Source organism: Elgaria multicarinata, chromosome 5 (genome assembly GCF_023053635.1).
Source record: "Elgaria multicarinata webbii isolate HBS135686 ecotype San Diego chromosome 5, rElgMul1.1.pri, whole genome shotgun sequence".
NCBI lineage: Eukaryota > Metazoa > Chordata > Lepidosauria > Squamata > Anguidae > Elgaria > Elgaria multicarinata.
This window is the reverse complement of record NC_086175.1, coordinates 115335047-115354496: the sequence shown is the minus strand read 5'-3', so window position 1 is coordinate 115354496 and position 19450 is coordinate 115335047. Positions and strand designations below refer to the sequence as shown.

At 45.6% G+C, this 19450-nt stretch overlaps 1 protein-coding gene across 1 annotated transcript; it reads left to right on the top strand.

The window, feature by feature from the left end:
* Positions 1-3079: 3079 nt before the first annotated feature.
* RAB39A (RAB39A, member RAS oncogene family) lies at positions 3080-11425 on the top strand. Its single transcript, XM_063127827.1, has 2 exons — positions 3080-3411; positions 10959-11425. Exons 1-2 carry the CDS (start codon positions 3080-3082, stop codon positions 11383-11385), a joined length of 759 nt encoding a protein of 252 aa, XP_062983897.1. The 3' UTR covers positions 11386-11425.
* Positions 11426-19450: the final 8025 nt, after the last annotated feature.

Below are 19450 nucleotides of genomic sequence, written 5' to 3'. Positions count from 1 at the left end.
AGCTTGACATTTCTTTCTTCAATGTTAATCAAATAGGCTAAGCCTGTGTTTTTATTTGAGTTTTCCAGGGGTGTTGTAGTTGAGCAAACACACATATCTGATGCTGACTTTAAATAGGCACGCTTTAACGATCCTGTTTGGGTTTGCAAAGATCCGCATTGCACTTTGTTGTCATTCAGGGCTCTCCATGCGGAGCTCCCAAAGAGTGCTGAATGGACAGCTCCCCCTATCGTCAACCTCTCTACTGCAGACAGTGCTGAATTTCCATCCAACTTAAGAACTCGACAACAGCATAAGAATCATAGAATCATAGAAAAGAATCATAGAATAGCAGAGTTGGAAGGGGCCTACAAGGCCATTGAGTCCAACCCCCTGCTCAATGCAGGAATCCACCCTAAAGCATCCCTGACAGATGCTTGTCCAGCTGCCTCTTGAATGCCTCTAGTGTGGGAGAGCCCACAACCTCCCTAAGTAACTGATTCCATTGTCGTACTGCTCTAACAGTCAGGAAGTTTTTCCTGATGTCCAGCTGGAATCTGGCTTCCTGTAACTTGAGCCCGTTATTCTGTGCCCTGCACTGTGGGAGGATTGAGAAGAGATCCTGGCCCTCCTCTGCGTGACAACCTTTTAAGTATTTGAAGAGTGCTATCATGTCTCCCCTCAATCCCCTCAATCTCAGAGGAGCCCTGTCCTATTCCCAATCCTCTAATGGGGGGGGGAGAGAAGTAGGCGGAGGAAAGCAAACAACTCTTCCTGCCATCCATCCTCCAATGCTAGCCCCAACAATCTTCTGCTAAGAAAAGCCCAATGCAAAAGAGACAAGTGAGAGAATGCCCAAGTGCATTGATGGATCCATTGCCAACCCCCAATAGACCAACCAAATTGTGTCCTAAAATCTCTTGCCAGTGCAACTTGGCTAAAAGCAAACAAACAGACTAGGAATGGCTATATATACATTTGGGGATTGCGTACACCAGTGTCAAAATGCCAAACCCTACCTAATTCCTAAGGCAACAAGAGGAACCAGGCAGCCATCCTTTTGGTGACCCTGGGTTCATGCGGGGGTATTTTATTGTGGATGATCAGCCTTTCCTGTACTGTGTGGTATGGCTCACTTGCTTGAGTCATATAGAGCTATTTGCTGTGTAAGCTTCTGTCTACAATGCACTTACAGGGTGACACGACACATGTTTTACATGTAGAAGGTTGCATGTTCAATCCTTGGTATGTTCAATGAATAAAATTTGCGCAGTCGCCCTAGGAAAATCTCTGCCCGAGACCTTAGCAGACATGATAGACCAGGGTAGGATCTACACTACTGCTTTATAATGGTTTATAATGGTATTGACAATTGTTGAGGGGGGCCCATTCCACATTCCACATAATGTTTTCAAACTGCTTTCAAAGTGTTATATCCTGCTTGATGTAGATCTGGCCCGGGAGTAGGCAACTTGGTGCCCTTTGGATGTTTTGTACTACCATTCCCATAATAGTTTTATGGGAATTCTAGTCCAAAATCTCTGGAGGGCTCCAGAAAGTGGAGGCTGGTGGCTCTATGTCAGTGAGAAGGTGAATCTGCTCTGTGTTTCAGGCAGAACCAGGCAGAACTTTAAAGAAGCTATCCAAGGAGCTGAAGATATGGGTCTATCACCTTCGATAACTCCTTTAGACTGGTTCTGGTTGAAATCAGAATGGATTCATCGCCCCACTGATGGCAGAGCCACTAACCTCCACTGATTTCAGAGCCAGCAGCCTACATTGGCTCCAGGTTGCCTAGCACTGGGATGGACAGTATTGAGGTAAAGGGACCAGTGACCTCACTCAGCCTAAGAACTTCTTCCCACATTTACATTTTTTCCAGGTAAAATGCATTAAAAACATACACCTAAAAATGCAAAGTGTGAATGAGACAAGCATGCCTTTACAAACACACACTGCACCTGTTAGCTAGCCAGAATTAGTTCCTGCTCTGTGTTATGTGAATGCTCGGTGGGCAATCCAGGTTTGGTCTGGGGTTCCCATCATGCAAATGTGTGAAATGGCCCTAAACAACGATGCCAGCTCTTGATATCCTCCTCATGGGCAACCCTGCCCCCCTTCATTCAACACAACCAAAAGCAAGATCCAACTCCTCTCATGGAAGAAGGAAGAGCTTTGCTTCGCTAGAGTGAGGCCTGGGCTCTAGAACCTGTTTCTGACACCAACCCTAGAAGGATGAGTGAGGTGCCTCTGAACATGTACAGAGTCTCACCAACATGGAGTGGCAGCGCAACAACCAATCTGGCAGGAGTCAAAAGGGGCTTCCTTGCTTTCAAAAGTCAGCACCGGGGAAGGGGCGCACACACACACAGCCGCCTCGCGCAGAAGTGGAGAAAGGGTGCCAGTGGAAGCTGGTGACTCTGTTGTCAGTGGGGCTGTGAATCCGCTCTGGGTTTCAGCCAGCACTCTTAAGGAGCTATCCAAGGTACCGAACTCTGTCCCCAAAACGGGATCAGCACTTGGACAGCTTCTTTGGAGTTCTGGCTCGTTCTGACTGAAACCCAGAGCGGATTCACAGCCCCACTGACATCGGAGCCACCAGCTCGCACTGTGTACGCCCATCCCCAGTTTAACCCTCAACAGCCTCCCCCCACCCTCACTCTCTTATCCCAGTGCCAGCAAGGCTGTGGACAGACCCCGCCCTTCTCCTCTTCTTCCAGCCCCACCACTACTGAGAGAAAATTGGAAAAAAATAACTCTCCCCCCCCCACCCACAGCACACCCCTCCCTCCCCCAAATCCCACCCCCACTCCCGGATTCGAGGGAACAAACAAAGACCCGCCAAGTACATTTCCAGGCGAGCTCCGTCTTCCGCCTGGGCTGCGGGAGAAAGAGGGCAAGAGGAGGCCGGCAAATCCAGCCCCGTTGCCCCACCTTCGCCCCGCCATTCCCTTGCTGCCACCCGGTGAGCGAAGGGTCGCCCCCGCCTCGCCCCGAGCTATCTCGGGCGCTTCGGGTCCAGTCCCCGCGACAGAGCAGAGGCGCCTCCCTCTCTCCGTCCGCTCCTTCCTTGCTTCCTTCCTTCCTTCCTGCTGCGCCGATGCCTGGGATAGGGGCCATCGGAGCTCGGTGCAGGCACCGCCCGAGGAGGCGCCCCGACAAGGCCGAGGCCAGCGGGGGCCCGCACGCCGACCCCGGGGAGAGCGCCATGGACGCGGCCATCTGGATCTACCAGTTCCGCCTGATCGTGCTGGGCGACTCCACGGTGGGCAAGTCCTGCCTCCTGCACCGCTTCACCGAGGGCCGCTTCCCGGGGCCGATGCACTCCGACCCCACCGTCGGGGTGGATTTCTTCTCCCGCCTGGTGGAGATCGAGCCCGGCAAGAGGATCAAGTTGCAGCTTTGGGACACGGCGGGCCAGGAGAGGTTCAGGTAGGGGCAAGCGCCGCGGGCGCCCTCGAGGTTACCCGTTTCTTGCTAAGGCTCCTCCGATCCAGAATCTGCCCTTCCCTTTACCCCAGACCGGTGCTGAGCAGAAGAGACATTTTATTTAGTTCTAGTCATAAATAGTAATAAAAAGTGCTTCTGAGCATGTGCAGAGTGCCTCTCCCTCGCCACACCCACTTTTTTTACACCACGCGTGTGTGCATGTGTTCCCTTCTTTTGCCTAGACCTGTGGAGGCCGGTGGAGCATGGTGACGCCTATTTCTGTGGGGCAGTGAATCCTGTCTGGGTCTCTGGCAAAACTCTAAAGGAGCTATCCAAAGTGCTGAACCTGTTTTCTGGGGATAAGGCTCAGCACTTTGGATAGCTCCCTTAGAGTTTTGACTGAAACCCAGAGCGGATTCACTGCCCCAGTGAATAGGCGTCGCCATGCTCCACTAACCTACACCCATGGCTAACTTTTTAGGACTGTCTCTTTGAATTTGCTGATTCAGATCTCTCATATCATAGAGTCATAGAATAGTAGAGTTGGAAGGGGCCTATAAGGCCATCGAGTCCAACCCCCTGCTCAATGCAGGAATCCACAGCAGAGAGTCTCAGTGGCACCTTAAGGAATAGGTTGATTCTGGCATCCCCTGCCTTTTGGCGACTAGTTGGGAGTTGGCTTCATTAGGTGCACGAAGTGTGATCCTAAGTTGGCAAGAAGACACAAACAAGCACTCACACGCACGTGCACACACGTATATTGGATGGTGGGAAGGGATGAAAACGTTAGAGCCTCTTGCATTTTGTTTACCATTTTATATATATGTATTTGTGTCTGATGAAGCGTGTGCTTCCAAAGCACAAAGACTTCTGCTACAATAGATCTGTTTGTCTCTAAGGTGCCACGAAATTCTTCTGTGTTTGTTGTTAACAGGCCAATGTGTCCAGAACACCCAATGACCTCACCACCCAAGGCCTTATCCTTATCATTATTATTATTATTATTATTATTATTATTATTATTATTATTTATTGCATGTATCCCACTCACCTCCTACACACACACACATACACACACACACACACACATATGTCCCACTCAGGGCTTCTTTTAAGGGCGGTTTTATTTGCTTGTTTATTCCCTCTCTCATTACACTAGAACCCGGGGTCATCCAATGATGCTGATTGGTGAGAGATTCAGGGCAGACGAAAGGAAGGACTTCTTCACACAGCTCAGAGTCAATTTACGGAACTTGCTAGTGAGCTTAGATTATTTTAAAAGAGGCATAGACAAAATCGTGGATGAAAAGACTATCAGTGGCTATGAATCACAAAAGCTTCTATAGCATGATCAGAGGCAGAATGTCTTACAATACTGGTTGCTAGAGATAACAGGGGGAGAGAACTGTAGCTCAGTGGTACAGCACCTGCTTCGTATGCAGAAGGTCCCAGGTTCGATCTCTAGGTAGGACTAGGAAAAACACCTGCCTGAAACCCTAGAGAGTTGCTGTCTGTCAGTGTCGACAATATTGGGCTAGATGGAGACCGAGGGCCTGATTTGGAATAAAACAGCTTCCTGTGTTCCTAGGGCTATTGCCTCTGGGCATCCCAGAGGTATCTGCTTGGCCACTGCAGGAAAGAGGATGCTCACCTTGATCAGCCTTTGGTCTAATCAGCAGGGCTCTTTTTATGTCCCTGATTGCTCCCAGGATGACTAGCAAAGAACTAAAAGCAATTATAGACAACTAAAATCAAGCAAGTGAATAACAGCAATAAACCAGCAGAACCATAACAAAAGCATAAAAAAATGCAGCGAGAGAATATAAATCACATGGAATCAAAGTTTGGAAAAGGCCTGGGATTTAAATTAAATTAAATTAAATTAAAGGCTGTTGGACGTGTGAAGCGATTGACCAGGCTGACTAAGGTTAATTGGAATTGGACTCCAGCAATATCTAGAGGGGGCCGTACCTAAGGGCGAATCTCTTGCACTTGGCTCCAGTGAGTGGATCTCAGGGTTTTACTAAAATGCGAAATAGATCCTGCAAGCCTGACATCTGCCTTTCCTTAGTGCAGAGCAGGGGTGGAGAACGTCAGGCCCAGGGGCCAAATCAGGCCTACCTGGGGTCCCAGTGCAGCCCACTGGGCTTGCTCAGATAGCTATGCCCCCTTTCACCCAGCTATCTCTCACTGGGTGGTTTCCTAACTTTCCCAGTTCCTTCCCTGTTCTAAAAGGTTCAAATGCCTCTTCTAAAGCTGAGTTATTGGCAGTACAAGCTTTAAGCAAAAACATGCTGGAAGGAGGGATGTTGGTCCCACCTCTTTTGCCTTCAGCCCCTCCCACCATTGGAATGGACACCCTCCTCCATGAGAACTTCTCTAAAAGGGACTTCAGCTCTCAGACTGAAAGAGGTTCAACAACCATGCTGTAGTGGATATTTACCTCACCACTAAGCAATGGTGACCAGTCCACAGACAGGTAGAGTTCTGAGTAGGGTCTGCCCTGCGTGCACTCGCATCCACCCCACTCATGCGGCCTGCTCCAACAAGCGCTCAGGGCCCCCCTGAGCCCACGGCAACCACCCGCCCTTTTCCCCCTCCACACTAATGGCAGCAAATGCCCCTAATGGTGCAGAAGGGAGGGAAACATGTGATTTCTGTGGCATCCAAAAACTACTGCAAAGACTAACACAGCTATCCCTCTGGAAGTGTGAATAACAATTTATCAAGGCCCTTTGTGAGTAAATCAAGATCACACATACACACAGAGTGTCATTTGACGGGAGGAAAATCGTGTTTCCCAAATCATGTTTGCCTCCTGCTGCTGTCCCATAATAGCAATGAACAGCTTCCTCTTTCTTCACATGGGGAAGAAAGAGGAAGCAAGCAATGACCATGTGGCCCCCTTCAGTGGGCGTTTTTATCACACTGCTTCTCCAACACACAGAAGGAAATGGTGGTGTTTCGCGATAGCCCCCAAGATCGGATGGGCCATTGTGGGGGAGGGGGAGATAAAAAATAATGTTGGATATCTAAAGTAGTTTTCTGGCTTGCCTCCAGAAGCTTAAAAATCTATGCCAGAGCCTGAGAAAATATCTGATATCTGAAGAAGCCATCGGTGGGGGAAGGAGCTGAGCTCTTGGTGATCAGGGGTTAAAAATTCAGTCTGTGCATAGGCCCTTGACCATTCCCTAGAATAGCACAATAAAAATATGTGAAGTGCCTATTTTTATTGTGCTATCCTAGGGTAGGGTGTGCATCATTCCCAGAATTCAGATGGTGCATAGCTTTTGGCTTGGGCTGGCCCATTTTTTGGCAAAGAGTCTGCATAATCTAATGCCCAGCCTGACTAAGAAGATAATACCATTTTTGGAAGACATTATTCTGGAAGGCCTTCTATTGACTACAATATTTTTCCTTTGATTGTTCAGTACCTTTCCATAGCGAGTCCTCCCTGAAGAGTCCTGTTTTTGCTTCTTGATATTTACATGGATTGTTATAAAAGAATCACAAGCAGGACAAGGGTGCAGTGAACATTGCATTTTGAATCTAAAATCAAGAGGAGCTCGGTTTCGTGTTCCAGGATGAAAAAAGAAAGACCGACTGCCTAATCCCCCAAATTGGCTAGCACGGGTTTCCTGTATCAGCTTTACACAGGAGTTGTCAGACTGCAGTAGGTGACCACTTATATGCATCGCCCCAAAAGAGGAAAAGCCAGTGGAGGCTGGTGGCTCTGCTGTCAGCAGGCACTAAATCCGCTCCAGGTTTCAGTCAGAAACATTCACAACTCTAAAGGAGCTATCTGCACCTTGCATCACCGAAGCAGAGGACACAGATTTGCGTAAAATTCTCACCTGCTAATTTACATATGTCAAGGCGAATTTAGAAATAGTTGGTTTAATTTCAACAGAAATAAATTTTCATCGTAGGAGGACCCGGGTGAAGGCCTGTAACGATTTGGACTGGATAGCCCTTGAAATAGAGGGCATTTTCAAATACAGGACAGTCCCCTGCCAGCCTTTAAAACAGAGGACTCTCCTCTATAAAGAGAGGACATATGGCCACCTTTAGACTGCAGGAAGGAGAGCAGAATTGTTCATTCTTTATATTATCCTAGAAGGCCACGCCTTCTTCCCTTGGCCCCACCCCTTTAGCCTGGGCACCAATTGTTTGTTGTTTTCCTAGCTTTTGTGTAGTCCCCCCCCCCTCCATTCTAAGAGATTGAAATGCCTCTCCTAAGGCTTAGTTACTGGCAGTAAGAGCTTTAAGCTAAAACTTGCTGGTATTTTTTTGGTATTTATACCCCGTCCCCTTTCCCTTTGGCCCTGCCCACCTTTGGAATTGAACCCCCTCCACCGCAAGAGTTTCTTCAAAATGGAATTCGGCCCTCGGGCGGAAAGAAGTTCAACCACCCCGGTCTAGCCCAGCCTTCCCCAACTTGGTGCCCTCCAGGTATTTTGGATTTCAACTCCTTTCTGCCCCAGCCAACAAGGCCAATTGCCAGGATTGCGATAGGCCGATACCTTCTTGACTCTTGACTAGAAGTTGTTTTTCAACTGGAAATGCCACTGATTGAACCTGCATGTTGCAAAGGATGTGCTCTGTTACCAATTCATGGCTTGCATTCCATGCTGGAACAAGCACATTGATGTTCCCGCTTTCCCCACATACTTCTTGCATTTGTCTTAGAGCATTTCTCCATTAAGGGAAATTACATTGTTTACCTGGGACTTTTGTGCTCCCAGTTTTTTGTCGCTATTGTTATGGGCTCCATTACATGGGAGGAGTAGGGTGATAAGGGGGTTGAATTGAATATTTCCCCTTGGTTCATTTCCATTGAGTTCTAAAGAGACAGCACCATCTAGTGGTGGAAGACCCTACTGTTTCTTGGCTCTTAGCACTTTAAAAGTGGTGCTTTTTATCCTGGGATTTCCAGAGGATTCCATGAAAGATGTCCTGGTTGTTGATGACATCATGAAATTGACCCCAAAACCGTCTGTGAGTGGCCGATCACAAGCATGCAACAAATTGCTCCTTTAGAGGAGCCCTTAGAATAAAAAGCAGCTGAAGCACAATGCCAACTTTATCTCCTCCCTCTCCCTTTTCCTTTTGTCAATAGATAGGGTGATCCGATGGATGTACTTAGCACATCCTGTGGCATGAGGTGGGGTTATGTATGCAGTCATACAGTAAAGAAGCAACTCCTCATTGCACTGACACCCCTTGGCTGTTTTCAGAAGATCAGACTGGGAGTTGGTATCTTCCAAACTTTTATTCATCATCTGTCAAATAGGAATAATGTCAACTTGGATCACAGGGTTATTATGCGAATGATCAAAAACATGACACTGTTTATGCACTGTGCATGCTCTAACTCTGATTTCCCAGTCCAGTGGTTCTGCAACTCTTTGGACACCAGTTACAGAAGTGGCTGTACGCTGGATCACCTTCATCTTTCCTGGATTCTGCGAGGCTGTACATTTCTACAGCTTCTGGCTTTCTTTTTGCACATCCTAAATTAACAGTGCAATCCTAAACCTACTTACCTGGGAATAAGCCCTCTGAACACAGTGGAACTTATTTCCAAGTAAACATGCATTGGGATTATGTGCAGTATTTGTTTTTTTTCTCCCTGGAAACATTGCTGCATGTTCTCAGTTGAGACATGTCTTTGGTAGCCTTCCCCACCCTGGTCCCTTCCAGATGATTTGGATGACAAATCCCAGCATTCCTGACCATTGGCCATACTGCCTAGGGCTGGTAGGACTTGGAAGTCCACAACATCTGGACAGCATCAGGTTGAGGAAAGCAGTTCACAGGGCTCAAATTTGGCCCAGAAAACTCTCATTGGATTGCATGTCGCCTGTTTGCATGTTGTTTTCATTAAAGTGGGCACTTTTGCTGCCAAGCCTCCAAAGAGAAAGTAACATTTGAACAGCCTCTTTGTCAAGTCTTTGCCCTTGTGAAGAGAATGACTGTGCACTGTTGCTTTTGTTGTTGTTATGTTTTATTTTTAGGTGAATCTTGTTGTTTTGTGTCCTCCTTATTGTTTGTGATAGTCTCTTCGCATGTTTTTAATACCCACCTTAGAAGAGCAATAATGAATGGATGAGAAACTTAGAGGGTGACAAAAAGCAGCAGGCAGTGTTTAATCATGAACAGAATGACTTCTAGTTAGCTGCTCACCTACGTTGTTTCAAGCAGCAGCTGGAGTGCCAGCCTGGGTACAGATCTGCTCACAAGTAGGCATCCACAACTGCTGCTTCAAGCATATTCCTAGGAATGCCTCTTCGCACATCACAAGAAACATGGGGCTCATCTACACCAAGCAGATATTCCACTATGAAAGTGGCATGAAAGTGGTATATAAAATGCGGGAACCACACTGCTGCTTTATAGTGGTACTGAAGTGCACTGACAACTGTTGGGGCCCATTGACACATACCATATACTGCTTTCATACTGCTTTCATAGTGCTATATCCTGCTTGGTGTAGATGTGTCAATAATAATAATAATAATAATAATAATAATAATAATAATAATTTCTTGCCCACCTCTCCATTTTGATCAAGTTGGGGAACAACAATAAACGATAAAATACATAATACTCAATTATAATATACATTGTTAACAACTTCCTAAAAAATGGGCCCCAACAGTTGTCAGTGCACTTCATTACCACTATAAAGCAGTAGTGTAGATCCTGCAGTGCACTTCAATATCAATATAAAGCAGTAGTGTGGCTCCTGCCTTTTATATACCACTTTCATACCACTTTCATAGTGGAATATCCTGCTTGGTGTAGATGAGCCCATGGCAGAGGAATTAATATCTTTAAAGAAGGACCAATGTGCTTTCAACAATGTCTAGAAAAGGAAGGGTACAGTGCAATCCTAGACATGTTTATTCAGAAGAAGCATGAGGATAAATTGAGCTGTTCAATATTTGTGTTTCAAAGTCTGCCTGCATGCCCACTTTTACTTTGGGTATAACTTTTGGAATATTTGCCAAAGAAAAATTGGCTGTCACCAATTCTTTCTTTGAAGAAAGAAACACATACACAACAAAGGCAAGAGTTTGCCCAAGACCATCGCAGATTCAAAATGCGGCTGCTCAGTGGAAAATGTTGAAGTGCAGATGCTCATCATGGCAGTCCCCATAGCCACACCTGCAAGGAGAGTCCAAAACTGCAGGAATCTGTGTTAATTCATATCAGCCAACCAGTTCTAATAGTTTTCATCTCCCCAGGAGCAAATCTTTGGCAAAGCTAATGGGTCTTAATTGCCAATTCAAGAGCAAGCCGCCCCAAAAGATTTTGCTTCACAACAAGTAATGATATATTATTGCTGTGAAGATTGCAGCTAAGTTCAGAGAGAACAGGGAATTCTGCCGAGGGTAGCAGGTTATATCAGCATCCCTGCTAATAAAAAAAGTGCTGGAGCTGTGAGTCACGGCTTCTGCTCTTTTTAAGAAGTAAATGTTATAACATTAAATAGAAAATAAGGAATTACATTCCTGTTGAGCTTATTTCTCCCTTTCATTTTGCAGATCAATTACACGCTCCTATTACCGAAATTCGGTAGGAGGCTTGCTGGTGTTCGACATCACGAACCGGTCTTCCTTTGAGCACGTGTACGACTGGCTGGATGAAGCCAAAATGCACGTGCAGCCCTTCCAGATTGTGTTCATCTTGGTGGGACACAAATGCGACTTGGAGGCAGAGCGCCAGGTTACGAGAGAGGAAGCTGCCGAACTGGCGTCCGCCTGCGGCATGAAATACATCGAAACCTCGGCCAAGGAAGCTACCAATGTCGAAGAGTCCTTCACAGTTCTCACGAAAGACATATACGAACTTGTGAAAAAGGGAGAGATTTCGATGCAGAATGGATGGGAAGGGGTGAAAAGCGGGTTCGTTCCTAACATCGTACATTCCTCAGAAGAGGCGACCGAACTCGGAGACCAATGCCCCTGCTAAATGGCTTGCATGCCAATGAGCCATATTGCATATCTGTTGTTTGGGGGAGCAAGGCCAATGTCTGCCAAAGATTTGTTTATGAAGATGCATTACATCACGGATAAGTAATGTATGGCTTGTGAGCTGCTCACAGCCCCTGAGATGCTTATGTGTGGCCCGCAGGCTCCTCTGAGGATCACAGCTCTTGTTTAAAAAGCAAAGTCTGCTTCTAGTACTTAAATCTGGGATGGCAAAGATTGTGAAAACAAAGATGCAGGTGTGTGTGTATTTTTAAAAGAAAAGGAAGTCTTAATTCTTTGGGTTTTCAACTTTTGTGATTTTTTTGAAGTAAATATATCAAGATTTTTTAAAAGCCGACTCAGGTTTATTCAACCTTTGTTGCTAATCATTTTGCAAGATGCTGATAATATGAATATTGTCTTGAGAAGTGGTGCATGTCCACAACCTGCAATTTGAAAACCACCATGTGCATGAAAATTATATGCAAATTGCATGAACTGTGTGCAGCGGTTCTGGGGTGATCCTCTGTTTCCTCATATGTTTTCAATAAGATCCTCAATGCTAACTATGTTACATATGTGTACACAGGGTCATCAGCTCTGTCTGAGATCATAGTGGTGCACCCAAGTCACAAAATGGTAGCTAAATGTTGTGTTTTGCTTACTTGTACCCTCATATAGAAGAAAGCTTTTGATTGGACTGCTAATATATTTTTCTCAATCTGGCTGCGACGTCACCAACCCTTTCACTAGGCCCATCGCATAAACCCTTCTCAGGCCAAGCACCACCACCTGAAAACCTGAGGGAGGGTTAAATAAAACTTTCTCCCTAGCTATGAGGGAAACAGGTTTAATATAGGATCTCTCAACATATACAGTGGGAATACTCTGGTGTTGGTGTTTAATAACTGTAAGGCAGGTAAATAATGCCAAGCTGACACATAGTATTTGGTAGCTAACAAATATATATATATATATATATATATATATATATATATATATATATATTGTTGTTTAAAAGCTTTAAATCAAAATATAATATAATCAATCCTGCCTGATCTAAACTCTCCACACACTAACCACCTCACTCTCTTCACACCAATCCTAAATCCCTAGAATCCAAACTCTTCTTACTCTACAACTAAAGAACTCTCTTCACACGCACTCAAACTCACATACCTCACAAACTCCCAACACTCTCCTTATATACTCCTTCCCCCCCGACCTATTGCATCATAAACCACACCCACTCAGTTCTAACATTCCATGCTTACGAGACATACTTATCTAGACATATACAAGATAATCAATTGTGGGGTAACACCACACTGGCGCCTCCTCAGATGTGTGGAAAAACATGCTGGCTTGGCATGATGGGAGTTGTAGCCCCTACACATCTAGAGGGAGCAAGGTTGAGGAAGGCTTGTACATCATACAAAATGTGGCAGTGTATTCCCGTCCTCTGAGAGGAAGGCTCCCGTTCATGGCTCCAGACAGTCTGGAACTAGAGCTTCGTAGCCAGTGGAGGCTGGTGGCTCCAATGCCAGTGGGCCAGTGAATCTGCTCTGGGTTTCAGTCAGAGCCAGTCAGAACTCTAAACAAGCTAACTAGTAATAATAATAATAATAATAATAATAATAATAATAATAATAATAATAATTTCTTACCCGCCTCTCCAATTAGATCGAGGTGGGGAACAACAAGAAGCATAAAATACATAAAATACTGATTAAAAACATGGTATATACTGTTTAAAAACATCCTAAAAGCATCCTAAAAATATCCTAAAATTCTACTGGATAGGCCTGCTGGAAGAGATCAGTCTTGATAGTTTTCTTGAATGCTAAAAGACTGTCAAGCTAACGAGTCTCCTCCAGCAGCCTATTCCACAATCTGGGAGCAGCAGAAGAGAAGGTTCTCTGGGTAACAGTTGTTAATCCAGTTCTTGCTGTCTGATGTAGATTCTTCCCAGAGGACCTGAGTATGTGGGGCGGATTGTACAAGGTGCTCCATTTAACCCCATGGGGCTGGGATGGCTTCCTTAGAGTTCAGACTAGTACTGACTGAAACCTGGAGTAGATTCACCATAATGCTGACTGGTCCTGACTGAAACCCAGAGCGAATTCACCGTCCAACTATCTGGTTCTGACTGAAACCCAGAGTGGATTCACTGCCCCACTGACATCGGAGCCACCAGCCTCTATTGTTTGTAGTGTAGTTCAAGTTTCAGGGTGGGTGAGTTTCAGTATTGGGGAAGGACAGCTCCCCTGGAGTCCTTTCTAGGCTGTGCTATATAGTATTAGAGCCCCAAACCTAAGCATTTTATAGCTATAAAATCGGGGGTGGGGTGGCAGGAGGCATGTAGGTCTGGTGACTGGAAATGCATCCCCTGATAACCCTAATCGTCCCACTCCAGGATACTTAGTATAAGTTGCCAGGTGCTAGAGCAGGTCAGTTCCCTATCTTCCTTCAGCCATCATTTTCCTTTTCTTTTTGGCTTTGGCCCTTTCTAAACCAGCCATTTTTCCAGGGATCATCCCTGTGTGTTCAAACGACGCACAAGGGATCACGGGATCAGGGATGGATGATCCCTCCATTTCTCCCGGATAACTGAGACCTTGTTATCCCAGTTTTACATGCAGTCCCAGGATGATCCCAAAGGCCGCGGGCGGTGTGGGCGCCCATCCCGGCTTCTTCCCTCTTCCCCGCGAGTAGTGGGGGTCATCAGAAGGAAGGAGCCGGGACGGGATGGGGGAGTCCAGGGCCCTCAGGGCGGGGTGGGGAGCGGGGTTGGGGCTTTTGGGGTTTTTCCCCTTACCTTTTAATTTTCACTGGAGCGCAAGCACGCTCCAGCTCTGACCCTTTAAAAAAAAAAAGGCAGCCACAACGGGCGCGATGCCTGTGACGTCGCACAGTCCATTTAGACTGAGGGCGACGATCCGGGAAGCAGGTAAGTCGAGTATCGCCCCCCTCTCCCTTCCTCTGCACCCGTAGGTGTAGAAAGGGCCTTAGTTTTCAGTGGACACATGGGCCACAGCTAGACCTAAGGTTTATCCTGGGATCATCCAGGGTTCGCCCCTAGCTGAGCACTGGATCCCCTGTGTGTCACCTAGATGAACAGGTTTGACTCCTGGATGATCCAGGGATAAACCTTAGGTCTAGCTATGGCCATGGTGGTGTTTCAAACTGCTCCATAGACTTGATTGGTAGGTTCACACAGTCTGCCTGACTACTGAGGTCTTTCAGGCCTCCCTGAATGTGTTGGGATACAACTCCATTATCTCCAATCAGCCTGGGGATGTGGGAATGTTAGAGACTCCCCCTCCCTGCTCTCTAGTCCATAGGCTAAATTCCCATGTGCATTCTGTAAGCCAGAGGTGTTGAACCCAGTGGGGCATGAATCCACTTCAGGTTTCAGTCCGAACCAGTTTCAGGTTTCAGTCAGAACCTTTGCACCTTGGATAGCTCCTTTAGAGTTCGGACTGGTTCGGACTGAAACCTGGAGTGGATTCACCGCCCCACTGAAATCGGAACCACCAGCTTCTACTGGTTGAACCTCTTTCAGCCTAAGAGTCAGGTGCCAGTGGGCAGGGTTGAAGTCAAAATGCAGCAGGGGCAAAGGCAAAAGAAACGGGCAAAAATACGAAATTAATTTAGCTTAAAGCTCTCACTGATTAAGATTAAGTGATTAAGCCTTAGGCATTTCAACCGCCCAGAGAGGTTTGTCTATGGGGTGGTACAGAAATGTAATAAATAAATAAACCTTTTAGAATAGGGATATACACACACGCACGCGCGCACACACACACACACACACACGCGGAAATCACCAAACAATTGGCAGTTAGGGGAAAGAGGCACAGTCCTCTGAGAACTCCAGATGGCAGTATTGGCATCCCAGGTAGGCCTCATTTGGTCTGCAAGCCTCAGGTTCAACATAGAATCAGAGAATAGTAGCGTTGGAAGGGGCCTATAAGGCCATCGAGTCCAACCCCCTGCTCAAAGTGGGGTAGTTTTGGGGTTTTTTAAATTTTAATTTTCTTTTAATTCACAGAATTATGTACTTCTGCATACTTTTGGCATCCCACGAGTATGAAGAAGCCACTCCCTTACTTTGGGGTGGTCTGTTTCACTTCCAAACAGCTCGAGTTCATTATTAGTGAGGATTATTATCAGCAACAACCCCCCCCCCACACACACACACAAACCCTACAACAAAACAAAAACCTGCTAAGCAGCAAGATATTTTCTACAATGCTCTTATTACCAATTTTATTACTTACATGCTTTTTTAGACTTCACATTTTGAAAAGTGGTTAAAATAAAACTATGGAATATGGACTGTATACTGAAGAATTCCTTCTTTGATACTCTTGGCCTTATTTTGAGAATCAAGAAGCTGTTGAAAAGTGTTTCTCTTCTCTTTCATCTTTTGTGGATTCCATCGCATGCACCGAGTTCTCCTGCCCACAAGGGCCTCTCCATGCACTTCGGTGGCAAGGTCGCTCCAGACAGGCATGGTGAAAGAAGCTTATACAGCCACAGGTCAGCCCTGTGTACATCATAGCACATGTGGGGTGTCTGCATCAGTGCCATGTACTTCCCTATTGCAATTCTTTGCTCATGTTGAAATAAACGTATAGCAAGCAAGCAGAAAGCCGTTGCTCTATCAGTAAATATTTTTGATATTCTGTAACAAAAAGCCTTATTAAAGATGAAAAAAGGTAATAAACTTAATATATTTCTGAATCTGCATGGAATAACCAGTTTAGGAGAAACTTTTTTTCCTCAATTACCTGTATAACTAAAAAGCTTAAAACAGATGGCTTCAATACAAAAGAGAGTTCTCTGTTGCCAATGGTGTAAATAAAGTGCTTAATTTGCATAGTGGTTAAAAAAAATGTAATTGCAAATGTTGCTTTAAGCCAGCTTTGAAAATGAACCTATAAAAGGCGGAAGGCCAACAAACTGATCAGAAAGAAAATACACTCCTCTTGCATGAACCAACAGTATGCTGAATAGGAGAAAGTCTGCCAAGCACAATGAAAATCATATTCAATCTTATTACTAATCAAATAAAAAGGATGAAACAAAACTGGGGACATTTAATCTACACGTATATTAAAATTCCTCTAGTGAAATGATATAATTTGTCCTTTGATCAACCATATCTGGCCAGCTCATTAGCTTGGTGTGCAAACATTTCCAAGGAGATTTGATTTCTAGTGCAAGGCAAAAGCAATATACATGGGTGTCTGTATTATGAAATAGTCTGCAGATGTATGAACAAGAAAGCAGGGTCATTACAAGGAACAAACTAATCACTGTCCATAGTGCCAGCAGGGGGTTGCTGTAGGAAGTGAGAGGAGATCCTTGTGATATAGGGTGGGATATAAATGTTTTAATAAATAAATAATATTTAAAACCTGCCCCTGGAATTTTAGTTAGGTAATTTTAGACTCTGGACATAAGGATCAGAAGGGGGACTTTAGATGGCCATCTATATGACTTCAGTTCTGAAGCACACAACTAATGTTTCTTCCACCACCGCCATTGTCGTAATACTAGAACCCTGAGTCATCTCATGAAGCTACTTAGAGGGAGATTCAGGACAGATAAAAGGAAGTACTTCTTCACACAGCACATAGTTAAACTATGGCCTTCACTACCAAGAGATGAAGTGATGGCCATCAATTTGGATGGCTTTAAAAGGGGGGTGGATAAATTCCTGGAAGAAAAGGCTATATCAATGGCTACTAATCCTGATGGCTATGTATCAGAAGCAGTAAGCCTATTTACACCAGTTGTTGGAGAACATGGTTGGCAGGGTGCTGTTGCACCTGTGTCCTACTTGTTGGTTCCTGATGGACAGCTGTTTGGCCACTGTGTGAACAGAGTACTAGATTAGATAGACCCTTGGTCCGATCCAGCATGGTTCTTCTTATGTTCATGCTGTACAACTCCTTCTACATTCCTGATATGTCACGACAACAACAAAACTGTTTGCCAACCCGGATTTAAAAAGCCCAAATCTGATGCTTGTACAATTTTGTATATTAAACTCACTTAAACCATAGCACTATCATGAATAGAGGTATAAAATACAAATTTCTTCTGCTTCCCTGATTCCCTCATCACCTCCCATTCTCTGGGTAGTCATTTGTGGGGCAAGGGTGGGGTGGGGGACAGGACTGCACCACTGTTGTCTTAACCATAATAGAACACACTTTATGGATATGGAAAGAGGATACAGGTTGAAAGGAAATACTGGTCAAGCCAGCAGGACATGAAGTCAGTCCATAGGATAACTCTGACCATCCACATACAGGCAGAGAGTTTGTTCATAACTCATAGTTCTCTGGAACACACATTAGGATAGCTATGTGTCCTATTTGCCACTATGTGAACAGAATGATGGATTAGATTGATTTTGGTCTGATCCAGCATGGCTCTTCTTACGTTCAAAGCCTGTACTGTGGCTCTAATTTATCTGATCCAAACCATGTGGCCATTGCTGCAGAGTCCCTAAGTCAGCCTTCCCTAACCATATGGCCTTCAACAGAGTTGGTTGGAAAATGATGGGAGTTGCAGTCCAACACATGTGAAGAGTATCAGGTTGGGGAAGCCTGCCCTTAGGGGTAGGGTAGACACTTACAAATCACCCAAAAAGAGAAAATTTGACACAAAAATTAGGACAAAAGAGAGCACCAGTTTGCATAAAATCTGCCTATGCTAATTCATATGTATAGATGCAAATTTAGAAATCAATACTATAATTTCAATAGAAATACAATACATCTCACCGTAGTGGAGAAGTCAAACCGTGTGACTCAGGAGACCTGTATGCCTTGCTCAGTCTGTAGGGCAACTTCAAGGTCTCTGCTCTTCCTCCTTATTGTTCTTTATCATTAAACCAGACTTGGATTGGACAGGCCTTCAAATAGAGGACTGCCCTCGCTAAAATAGGACACATGGCTATCCTAATGTGTGTACCAGGGAACTATGAGTTATGAACAAACTCTCTGCCTGTATGTGGACGGTCAGAGTTATCCTATGGACTGACTTCAGGTCCTTCTGCCTTGACCAATATTTCCTTTCAACCTGTATCCTCTTTCCATATCCGTAAAGTGTGTTCTATTATGGTTAAGACAAGCAGAAGGAAAATATCAGCAGTGGTGCAGTCCTGTCCCCCACCCCACTCCCGCCCCACAAATGACTACCCAGAGAATGGCAGGTGATGAGGGAATCAGGGAAGCAGAAGAAAGTTGTATTTTATACCTCTATTCATGATAGTGCTATGGTTTAAGTGAGTTTAATGTACAAAATTGTACAAGCGTCAGATTTGGGTTTTTTAAATCCGGGTCGGCAAACAGTTTTGTTGTTGTCCTAACATATCAGGAATGTAGAAGGAGTTGTACGGCATGAACATAAGAAGAGCCACGCTGGTTCGGACCAAGGGTCTATCTAGTCCAGTACCCTGTTCACACGGTGGCCAAACAGCTGTCCATCAGGAACCAACAAGTTCCGGCTTTTACACCGTCCAGGAAAACAACAACAAAGATCTCGCAAACCTACCCCCATACATCAGTACACTACAAACTTGAATTGTGTTTGTTTGTTTTACCAGTTTTACTCTTACGGCTCCCCACAAGGAACCCTGGGAAATGTAGTCATGAAAGAGCTGAGACTTCTCTGTTAGAGATCCTTAGAGATTCACAGCACCACAACTCCCAGGGTTCCTGGAGAAAAAAGACTGGGTGCCATCCAATGCTGGATAGCGTAGAACTTTCCCCCCATCTAAACACACACAGGATTGGTAGCTTTCAGCTGCCCAAATCGGTGGGGCAGAGAGCAGACTAAGGGGCCGAGCCTCGGTTATGAGGAACATCGCGGGGGTCGTCTAGGGAAGGTTCCCTCAGCAGGGAAAGAGGAGGAAGGCGCCCTCCGGACGGTAGAGGCCGCTGTGGACTGGCGCCGGGGTCTCCCTTCGGCTGCGGGCATCCGGCTCCTCGGCGCCGCATCATGTGGGCTCGCCCAGCCCCTCGCGCTGAGCCGGGCCGCCGCCA

Coding starts and splice junctions, on each gene's coding strand:
- RAB39A (XM_063127827.1), top strand. CDS start 3,080: ATGCCTGGGATAGGGGCCATCGGAGCTCGGTGCAGGCACCGCCCGAGG. Junction 3,412..10,958: donor GCGGGCCAGGAGAGGTTCAG/GTAGGGGCAAGC, acceptor TTCATTTTGCAG/ATCAATTACACGCTCCTATT.